This window comes from Danio aesculapii, chromosome 19 (assembly GCF_903798145.1).
Source record: "Danio aesculapii chromosome 19, fDanAes4.1, whole genome shotgun sequence".
NCBI classification, from domain to species: Eukaryota; Metazoa; Chordata; class Actinopteri; order Cypriniformes; family Danionidae; genus Danio; species Danio aesculapii.
In genome coordinates this window covers 25,022,549-25,034,833 of record NC_079453.1, presented here as the reverse complement: position 1 = coordinate 25,034,833, position 12,285 = coordinate 25,022,549, and the positions used below count along the sequence as shown (strand labels likewise).

General features: G+C 35.0%; 1 protein-coding gene across 2 annotated transcripts in view; it reads left to right on the top strand.

The window, feature by feature from the left end:
* The window catches only part of LOC130246782 (solute carrier family 66 member 2), a 53,285-nt gene extending 43,178 nt beyond the window's left edge, over positions 1–10,107 (top strand). Inside the window, exon 5 of one of the 2 annotated variants that reach the window (XM_056479917.1) lies at positions 9,383–10,107. In XM_056479917.1, coding sequence (XP_056335892.1) covers positions 9,383–9,590 — 208 coding nt within the window. In that variant the 3' untranslated portion in view covers positions 9,591–10,107. The remainder of the gene's footprint in view (positions 1–9,382) is intronic. The other variant, XM_056479918.1, reaches the window with a different exon arrangement.
* The last annotated feature ends 2,178 nt before the right edge of the window (positions 10,108–12,285 follow it).

Here is a 12,285-nt window from a genome sequence, read left to right as displayed (position 1 = left end):
ATGAACCTGATATTACACATGTATGCATATATATTATGTAAGATATTTCTGTTAGTGGGCTATTTCGCTCTTTTTTTGAAGCTTAGTATTACAGCACTCTGAATTATACTTTTGAATTATTTAATAATAATTTAAAACTGCAGACTATCCAACAATTTATATTTAATATCTTACAGACTGCATACTTTAAATGCTACAGTAGTATGCTTTTGTCAATGAGTTTGCCAAGTATGGCAACTTTCTCAATCAGCAGCTACTGATAACAGACAAATACAGCTCTAACCCCTATACTTAAACACAAGACCCTGTCCTGAACCCAAAACTTGGACAATTTGATAGAAGTACAGTAGCATGTCCTACTTTGCTCAAATAAAAAAGCAAAATAACCTGATATACTGTACCTTTTATTTTCATATTTTGCATTTATGATTCACAGACTTCAGTATGGCAAAGAAACCTAAAATAAATCTCAAATAAATTAACATGTCATGTGGGGAACAATATTCAGGGAAATCTAAAAGAAAAACGCACACCTTGAATAATTTATTTGTTTATTGTTAAGCTGGAGTGGTGATGCGGGCAGAATTTAGTTTTTCCCCTGGTCAGATATAGTGCATGTATTAGTACACGCTTTCAAATCCCTCTTTGAATGGCTGGAGATGAAAAACTGCTGTGCGCTTCTGCGGGAAGTTGCTGATGCACCAAATAAGGCTGTACAAAGAGAGTTTATTTATTCTCCTGCCTAAAATGCGAGCCATTCTTGAATAGGCTTACACAAGGGGTTCTTGAGGAGACATCTTAAAGCTAGTGTTCAGCCATCACTGAAAATTCTGTATTTGCTCTCTTGTTATTCCAAACCAATAGGACTTTCCTTTCTACAGTAGGTGGAACATAGAAGTTTTGAAGAAAATCTTATAGTAATTGTAAGGAGGATGGCAATTCTACATTGTGTCAGTGCCCTTGTAAAAACTGCTAGCCATACTCATCATCGGCTTTCTCCAAATCAATGGCACTGCACAAGGCATGGATTTTCTCTTCTTGTTCAACCACTGGGGAAGATTTGTTGCACAAGTGTTGCAGCATAGTGTATGTGTAGGGACCAATTCTTATCCTGATATTCCATTTCACAGTCAAAATAAAGGTAATAGGCTTAACCATAGGGGTTATACTGAACTTTTGTGTCAAAATGGTCACCTCAAGTGTACCTGTACTGTTTACACCTTTCAGGTATGAGGGATTGTTGCTCACTTTGGTCGAACAGGAATTTGTCACTTTGCTAAATCAAGCTCTGACAAACAAGACAGCTGCATGATTTCTAGAGCTGGGCTGTTTGTTTATTATGATTGCATCATCCATGATTTCTAGGAATAACCGTGCATGGCAAAAAATGTCATTGGAAAATACATATGTTTGACTGCAGTTTGTATGTAAAATGAATGCTACATTAATGCTATACTTACAGGGACAAAGTACTTATGAATAAGTATTTATGAATAAATTATTATTTTTTTGTGCAGATCTTTGCTCAACACCAAATAATAACACAAAACTGTGTCTATGATTTATAATTGAATACATTTTACTCACCTGTCCATTTCCATATGGACATCTTTTCATATGTGGTTAGTTCACTCACTTCGTATACTGTTGTACTTGTGATGCAGACCTCTCAGGTTAGAGTTTGCCGAAGCATAGTTCCAGAATTGAGATAAAAGCAATGTAAAATCAAGGTAAAACTACATGTCTGCAGAGAACTTTTCTCTTGCGTTAGCTATTAAAAAACACTAAGGTTGGGTTTCGGTCAGTGGTTCACTTGGTGATCTGTAAAAAAAGCACGTTTATCTGAAGCATACAGCAAATTCTTGTTCCCTAAATAATAAATTATCCGGAAGTGCAATTTCTTAAATTTAAACTTTACAATGTGCTACATAATTAAGTGCAGGTTTTTTTTGTGAACACGTTTTCTGTCTGACCTTCATGCAAAGTTATCACATTGAAATTTATGATGCTTTTTTGGAAGCTTGGAAAAAGAGTGAACAAAACATTCCAGGAAATTTCTCCATTTACTCTTTATAGAAGAATGACAGTCATTCATTCATTCATTCATTTTCTTTTCGCATTAGTCCCTTTATTAATCAGGGATCGCCACACAGGAATGACCCGCCAACTTTTCCAGCATTTGTTTTTATGCAGCGGATGCCCTACCAGCTGCAACCCATCACTGGGAAGCACCCATACACACACATTCACACACATATACTACTGACAATTTAGCTTACTTAATTCACCTATAGCACATGCCTTTGGACTTGTGGGGGAAACCGGAGCACCGGGAAAAAATCCATGCAAACATGGGGAGAACATGCAAACTCCACACAGAAAGCCCAACTGACCCAGCCGAGGCTCAAACCAGCGACCTTCTTGCTACCCAGTGTGCCACCGCGCCACCCTCTGAAAGACATGACAATGGTTAATATTGACTGAATGTAATCTTTTAGACTGAAAAGACAAGCTTTCTTTTTTCCCCATCTAACACGAGGGTGGAAAAACTGTGGAGGAGAGCTTGAAACCCACTGGTGAAGAACACTGTAACTGTCAGGCCTCAGTATAATGGGTGTTAATTCCTAACAAATGATCTATAGACCTTTTTCTTGGAACGCAAAGTTACCCATTATACCTTAAGGGTATAAGGACAATGCTAAGAACTTCCGGTCGGCAGCTGATGCGTGTAAACAGTCACAGCTTTGAAACGATAGTTTTAATCTATTTTACCTGCATTTATCTTCTTTAAACTGATACTGTTGTCGATCAGCACCACCTCCTGGACTGATCATTTAAAAATGTGATCTAATGGGATGGAAAACAACTGCTGTTAGGCATTTTCCCCTCGTTGTCAGACGGCATCTGCTGTTTAAATGAAGCCTCGTCATCGCTAAAGTCAACTGTACTGTCCCACTAGCACACTGATTTAATAACTGTGACAAAGTGAAAATAAATTGACATTTTGAAATGACAGAAACACACAAACCGTGGTAAATACAACACACTAAATAAAACAAACGGCTCGTTATTAGAATGAACAGCAAATCAGCCAGCAGAGTATCAGTAACGGACTTTTATTGGTCATTTTTGTAAATTGCATGACTTGCATACCTGTTAAGTTTCATGCCAGTAATCTGGTTTGCTCTATAATGCAGTGAAGTATTGCGTGTGGCATGACAGGCCAGGGAAACACACACACACTGTATTTCTGACGGCAGACACGTGAACTAGGAGAACGTTTTTCTTGCGCGCTTAAAGCACATCTGACAAATTATAAAGGCTTTAATACACACCTTTTAAAGTTGTGTGTCACAAAAACACTCCGTAATCCACTCAAAACGCAGATTTTACTCAGATTTACTCAGAGCGCAAATTACTGGTTGTAAAGCTGTAAACGGAACTTCTTAACATTGGTGATAATAATTGCTTGATGATAATAGCTTGACAATAGCTTGACAATAGCTTGACAATAGCTTGATGACAATAGCTTGATGATAATAATTGCGAAACCAACATCACTACTTGCTATACACTTTTATACACATTTACACTTATTTAACAACACACTTTACATGCCAATTTGCACATAACAGCTGCACATATAACGTTGTATATAGTAATAAACATGTACATACACTTGTCAATCTGTATATTTGCACTCACTACTTACTTCTATTTTTTAAAAACATATTTATTATCTGTTTTTTGTCCTGTCTCTGTAATCATGTTGCACTGTAGAAGCTCTGTCACGAAAACAAATTCCTAGTATGTGTGAACATACCTGGCAATAAAGCTCTTTCTGATTCTGCCCTCCATGCAGCAGCCAAGAAAAAGGTCTATAATTTGAAAAACTTTGTCCTCCTTTTTTTTTGACCATTAAAAGATTAGGTCACCCAAAAATTAAAATTCCACTTTGTTCCAATTCCACGAGACCTTTGTTCATCTTAAGAACAAATAAAGATATTTTAGATGAAATCCAAGAGCTCTCTTTTCCTCCATAGAAAGCAACAGTCCCGAGATCTTTGAAGTGTAGACAGAAACTAAAAACATTGACAGAACATTGGCTCAACTGTAACCATATGAAGCTCCAACAACTCTATTGTGTGGCCAAAAAACCCTATAAATGCCACTTTGTTTGCCTACAGTATGTATTCCCTCTTGTGTTTGGTTAGTGTGCACATTTAAGACATAGGGGAACAAAGTAAATTTAAAATTTTTTTGGGCACACAAAACTGTTATTGGAGCTTCTTCATCACTACCAGTGTATGTATACAATTGAAGTCAGAATAAATAGCCCCCCTTTTAATTTTTTTTCTTTTTAAAATATTTTTTTAAGTCTGATACTATTTTTTCTTCTGGAGAAAGTCTTATTTGTTTTATTAGGCTAGAATTAAAGCAGTTTTTAATTTTTTAAAATCCATTACGGTCAAAATTATTAGCCCCTTTAAGCTATATATTTTTTCGATAGTCTACAGAATAAACCATCGTTATGCAATAACTTGCCTAATTTGCCTAACCTGCCTAGTTAACCTAATTAACCAAGTTAAGCCTTTAAATGTCACTTTAAGCTGTATAGAAGTGTCTTGAAAAATAACTAGTAAAATATTATTTACTGTCATCATGGCAAAGATAAAAGAAATCAGTTATTGAAAATGAGTTATTAAAACTATTATGTTTAGAAATGTGTTGAAAAAATCTCTCAGCTAAACAGAAATTGGGTAAAAAATAATCAGGGGGGCTAATAATTCTGACTTCAACTGTATATATGCTCTCTTACTATTCTGAAAGCTTATATATTAGCTTAGGTCGGCAGCGACAGACATAAAAACTTCATTTTATTCATAAGGAGAAATTATAAACTATTTAATGATAGACTAATCAGTGGTAAATGCTTTTGTTGACACTGTTTGTTCTCATTGTTTTGAGTTTAAATGAATCATGTAGATTTATTTTTTACTTTTAATCACTACATGCTTTATTTCAGGCAATTTACAAATGAGGTAAACAATAGAAGCAATCAGGCCAACAAAAGAGCAACAATACATAAGTGCTGTGACAAGTTCCAGTTAGTCTAACAGCATTTTTAAAAATAAAATAAATAAATGGATCACATAAGGTGTTGGTATTTATGAGTAGAGTGCTGATGAAAAAGATGTGCCCTGAACTGTTTCTTTAAAATGGCTAAAGTTTTATCAGCTCTCGTTGAATTAGACTGGTCATTCCACCAGCGTGGACAGTCTAGCTTAAGGTCTGTCAGAGTCATTTTGTATCTATTTTTGCAATTTGCCAGTCACTTGCAGAACACTGGTCTGAAGGGCACAAAAGGTAAAGAACCGCTGATTTATTTTTAGGCAAACATCAGTACTTTGAATTTGATGCAAGCAGATATTGGCAACCAAAAATAATGAGGAGGTGAAATGTGTGACTTGTTTGGATCATTAAACACCTCACTGGATTCTGGAGCAGTTGTAGAGGTTTGATAGTACTGGCTGAAAGGATTTTGTAATGCCAAAAGAGCATTACAATAAGCCTGGGCAGACCGAGAGCTTAAACAAAGGGGCAAATCTGCAGGACCAGGCAGTTCTAGCTGTATGGTACACTCTCAGAAATATTCTGGTCCATATTGGTACCTCAAAAGTATTTATTAGTACCTACAGATTTTAAGAGGAACACATTTGTACTTTTTAGATACTAATATGTACCCTTGATATATTAATGTGAACCTTTAAGGTACAAATTTGTACCTTTTGAAAAGGTACCTCCCTAGTGACAGCTCGAGTACCTTTATTTCTGAGAGTGAAGTTGATCATTAAGGTTTCTGGTTTAACTGGGAAGAGTTATGGTTGATGCGCCTTGCTGGATGGAGAAGTTGTGATGAAGCATTGTTTTGGCCAAAATCATATACAGTTCTGTCCGGACATGGTTGAGTTGAAAGTGACGGTCCTTCCTTCAGCAAGAAATTTCTGTCAGGAAGGCTGAGATACCAGCGGCTCATCAAGGATAGAATGAGAGGTAGAGTTGAGTGTTAACACCATAGCAGTGAAATGTGCTAATGATGACATGCATGGAGAATAGAAGTGGTCCAAGAACAGAGCCCTGAGGCACTCCAGTATCTAGTTTTTGTGATTTAGACACATCACACCTCTAAGACAGCCTGGAGGATCTACCTGAGCAGTAAGATTCAAATTACTGGAGTATGGTTGACAGGAGGATCTGGTAGATCATTAGGTCAAAAGATCCAACGAGACAAGAACTGATGATTTGGAAGCTGCTCTAGGGAATTTCAGAGCTTCAATAAACGAGAGCAAAGCATTCTCAGTTGAAGATCTGTTTTTAAAGTGACATTGGTTGTCCTGAAGGTTGTTCTGTCTGAGAAAGCTAGAGATTTATTTGAATACAACTCACTTAAGTTTTTGCAAAGATTGGTAGGAGGAATAGCAGTCTGTGGTTTTTGAAAATTGCTTGGTTTTAAGTGGGTTTCTTCACAAGTGGAATTATCTGAACCTTATTAAATGTCATGGTACCTGATGAAAAGCTATATTACTGATAATGATATTGTGGGGAAAAAGAGAATCCAAACCAGGAGACTTGTTACAAGCAGAATTCTTTATTGAGACTTGTTGGTTCTACTGCAGTCAAACAGCATCTTTAAATAAGTCCATGAGTCGGCAAGAGCCTACAGTAGTCTCTTACAAGGACGAGAGTAGTCTAAAACAAGTCTGATTGGAGACAGAGTTGTCCTGTCTATAATATTGTTTTAATAGGGACAGTGGCTAAAGTTAGAGATGGCTAAACAAAGCATGCAAATGAAGTAGATGGGTGAAAGAACCTCCCCAGCCACTGACTACACAAATTTATCAACAAAAGAGTTTATTTGGCCTGAATGGATCTACAAAGACAAAGGCACAGTCGCGGAGACCCTGCCCATAGAATTTGGCTCAGCCAGTGCTAAGGAAGCAAAAGGTTTAATGTCTCCTACACCCTGTCTGCTAGAGTTTTGAATGAAATTAGATCATTAAAAACCAAAGAATAAAACTTTTCAGATATTATATATATATTTATACAACAGTTCCATCTTCTTGAATCTGGTTCTGAAAATAACAGCACTCGTCCGGCCTCTTAACCCTTCACCCTTGTTTATTACTCCACCCACATACAGTGACAAGCAGAGGACACTCTACAATTTGACGAATATTGCTGCTGTTGGACAACGTAATGTACTTATAAGGCTTTTTAGGCGAGAATGTAGTCGTTTAGATTGTAACTACGCAGTTTGTTTATAAGGATAGTGGCTATTTTTAAATATTTATAATTTCTAAGAGACTGCGCGTCGGCATCCATCAGCTTGTCATTGAGTAGAGCAAAGAGGGTTGATGTTGTTCATCCACAAGATGGCAAGAGAGACCGCATAATAAACCGCGTAATTTCTAACTACAGCTGTTTATATTATCAAGATATTATTAAACAGGTAAATGACAATCTACGGCGATCTCTCTCTTTTGTGTGTTCTAGTGCTGTATTTATATTATATAATTGTGGTGTATTGAGTGTAAGATGGGACTTGCATATCAGGAATGTGTGTATTTTGTGTTGGCCACTCTTTCTATAACCCGGAGTTACTTTTCGTCTGACCATCTGTTTGTTTCTAATGTGTCTCGTCTTTTCTTTACTGCAGACTAGTTCAGTAAAAAGAAAGAAAGAAGAAATGTCCACATGCATTTACCATTTGTACTTATCACGAACACAACAGTAATCTGGTAGTGTTGGTCTTGCTTTGGCTTTTTTGGGGATAATTATTGTGATCTCCCGGTTGCAACAGAGAAATACTGGGAAATCTATGTAGACTGATGGCATTTCATGCTGTTTAGCCGTATAATCTGTTTTGTCATCACTTTAGACATTATGCTACAGAATCATTCAAATACTAGCTCTAAAGTGATGCAGTTGAAGTAGCAATGGTTTCTGCTGTTCTGACGTCAACTGCAGATGTGAATGAATAACGGAAGAAAGTAGTTCCTCTTACAAAAGGGGTTTTAGACTCTCTGTGTTTGATTTTCTTTTTTATATACAAGATTATGCTATCGAACTGCTGTATAAACACAATGTAACACTCGTAGCAGTGCGGTATGGCTGAATATCATCACTATTGAGACACTAAAGCCTGGTTTATACTTCTGTGTCGAGTGATCGGCGTGACCCATGGCATATGCCTTGTGCATTGCTGTGCATTTATATTTCTGCGCGCTGTTTGTGTTGCTATGCAATAACACTTACGAAACGCTATCTGGCAGTAGGTTTTTATATTCCTCTGGATCGAGTTTCTTCGCTGGTGTTTTGCTTTTTCTGGACGCTACCTTAATGTAGAAGTAGCTCAAACTTGCTTATTTTGAGGCGGGAACCGGCGGACGTGCAACAACTTTAATCATAAGGTAAACACGAAACAAAACTTTCCATCTGGACCTCCTTTATGGGACTCGACACTTTTAAACAATCGCTCCATCAGGCCCGCGCAGCTCTCTGTCCCACCCACACTCATCAGCGCTACCAAGCCAACCAATCACAGAGCTTTCGCTAAGCATCATTGCGACATCTAGTCACATTTTTTTGAGAGGTGCGCATCAGCGACGGCCACAGTGAGGGCTATGCATCCACACGCAGGCTGCGCTGGAGCATACGCGTGCACTTGACGTATAAATCAGCCTTAAGACACATGCCTTATCACACACGCCTCCCACAAATGGCGATTATACAGCCATATCGCGCTGCTATATATACAGAAAATATATCACTATTCATTTGAAACTAGATTATATAAATTTGTATCGTCACTATATATTTTTAACAGTTTATTTTATTATTATTTTATTTATTTATTGCACATCAAATTTAAATAAATTATAGGATATTTTTTGAGTGTTTTTTTTTTCTCTCTCTTTTTTATACTTTCATTTTGAATAAAATGTTTTAATTTTGCAGTGTTGTCCCATCATAGCTACAGTAATTTGTTTGGTTCATGTCAATGTTTTGCCCTATTTGAAAAACTATTTAATTTTTCAAATTTAATTTAAGTTCCACACCCAAAGGAAATGAAGCCAGCAAGAACTAACCAACACGAGAACTAATGCTTTCTATTTTGTTGCTTTTTTATATATTATACAATTGGCTATACCCAAGACTAACAAACTCTAAAACCCAAATGTTAAATCTTAAACATTACTTACCCTTCTCGTTTGCCTGTTTTCCTATTATAGTGATCTTGATCAGTCTGTGTCTCCGTTTCTGACATGTCCAGACTTTAATAACATTCCTTCTTTCTCGCTTTCATTTCCTGTCCCTCCAGTATCAAGATGGTGTTGATGTGGACCAGTGGAGACACTTTCAAGACAGTCTACTTCCTGTTGACTCAGGCTCCAATGCAGTTCTGGATCTGTGGCCTCCTTCAGGTGTGCGTGGACTTTGCCATTCTCTTTCAAGTGTACTATTACAGCTACTACCCACAAAAACCCATCTCACACACCACACACACCACCAGCGCCAAGGCCCTATGAAACAAACACACTTATGTATATCTAGGAATGTGCTCAAATTTATTTTAAAATGTATATGTGTACCCAAAACATATCAGGATACTTAAGTCAGACTTGAATATGCCTGAATGTCGTAGCACTAAATACAAAACATTACACCAGTATGCTAAAACAATATTTTATTTAGTTCTGTTACTTTTTAAATGGTACATTTTGTATTTAGGAAAATAACATTCATGTGTGGAGGCCTATTTTCACCAAGATAAGAAAAATGTTGTAAATTTTAGTTTTAATTCTGACATTTCCCCTGACAGTCCTTAAGTTTTAAGTTCAGTTTTTTTGAGAAGATATTTGTGACATTTCTGAATTTGTATCTTGCAAAAACTGTCTTGTTTTTAATTATAATTGCAAAATACTTAGCAAATGTTATTTGGAGATATAAACTTGCTCAGTACTGTTAATGGATTTTGTCACAGTTTTGGTTATTATTCACAATTAATTTTTTTCTCTCAACAGAATCAAATTTTTTGTATATTTACAGTAAAAGATAAAGTTTTTAATCTCGGAATTGTCACAACTTTAAATTTATATCTTAAAAATTCAATATTGTGACAATTCCGTGATTGAAAACTTGCAATTCTAAGGAAAAAAATGCCTGAATAATATATATATATATATATATATATATATATATATATATATATATATATATATATATATATATATATATATATATGTATATGTATGTGTATATATATATGTATATGTATGTGTATATATATATGTATGTATATGTATATGTATACATGTGTGTGTGTGTGTGTGTGTGTGTGTGTGTGTATATATATATATATATATATATATATATATATATATATATATATATATATATATACATATACATATACATATACATATATATATATATACATATACATACATATATATATATATATATATATATATATATATATATATATATATATACATACATACATACATACATACATACATATATATATACATATATACATATATACATATATATATATATATATACATATACATATATACATATACATATATATAAATATACATATACATATATAATTATATATATATATATATATATATATATATATATATATATATATATACACACTTTTTGAGAGTATAATGCTCTTTTTTTTTTTACATGTTTTTTAAGAATTATTTAATTAATTTACTTTTTATCTCATTTTGAGTTTCTCTCAGTCTCGCAGTTTCTCTGAGTTTATATCTTGCAGAAATATGACAAACTGAAAGGGACGGTTTACTCAAAGATAAAAAAAATTGGCATAATTTATCATGTCATCACATTACATGTCATCTTCCACTTGTTTCAAACCTGTTTGCATTTCTTTCTCCTGTTGAACACAAACAAAATATATACTCAGAAATATTGGGAAAAAATAGCCATTTTTAGTTCCTACTATGAATGTCAACATCATTGTTTCTGTTCAACAGATAAAAGACATTTGTGAAAGTTTAGAACCACTTGAGTGCAAGTAAACAAAAAGGAAATGTTTGTTTTTGTGTAAACTATAACTTTAAGTACAAAATATTCAGTTTGAGTACAAAAGTGTCAGATATGAACATTAACCAATTCTGAGAAATTAATAAATTATAAATTGAGAATTGAAGGACATAAATAATAACAATTTGTCATCATAGTCTCATGATTCAAACTTTTTTCATGAATTGAAATATAAATCTGCAACTATCAATTTCCAAGTTGATACCGCAACATGCAAAGGATCAATCATAATAAACTATCAGAATTGTGAGGGGAAAAAAGTCACGAACAAGCATCCATTATTAAGTACTGCTCAAGTCATAGGTCTCAAACTCGAATACTGGAGGGCCGCAGCTCTGCACAGTTTTGCTCCAACCCTAATCAAACACAGCTGATCCAAATAATCAAGGTGTTCAAAGACTACGAGAGACTATTAAGCAGGTGCAAGTTGGAGGTGGTTGAGGCTAAACTATGCAGAGCTGCGGCCCTACAGGACCAGGACTGGCTTAAGTGTTCTGTTTATTTTTGGTGACACTGTATAAAAATACATAGAACAAACCTTTACATGCATTGTCATAAGGATCTGCAGTTATACACACATATATACACCAGCCCAGGGTTGTCATTATGCTTCTGAAAATGTTTGCCTTACGAACTCTCTGAATGAACTGAAATGTTTGTGACATCAGATGGATGAATGTAGACGTTTTAAAAGAGATTATACAGATATTGTAGTTTTATTAGGATCAAACTGGTTTTACCTCAGAAGCCTGCTGTAGTGTTTCATGCAGTGAAGGCCAAATAGAGTGAAGAAGGAGACCTGTGTTTTGGAACCAAAAAACAAAAACACACAACTCTTTCCTTTTAATAGGAAACAATCCTCAATCAGTTCACAAATTGTCAATACTTGAAGAAGTGTCATCCCCAATTGTTGTTTTTTGGACATTTATACCAATCCAAGTTTATTTACATGCAATCATTTCATAGGGGACATAGGAAATTGTTGGATCATTGATGACCTCTTTTAAAAAAAATGTTTGTGGCATTTTGGGAGTTAATTTAAAAACTGATCTTTAAGACCAAGACTTTAAGGCCAAGTTTAAACCCCCATTCAAATAAAACTAAACTAAACTAAACTAAACTAAACTAAACTAAACTAAA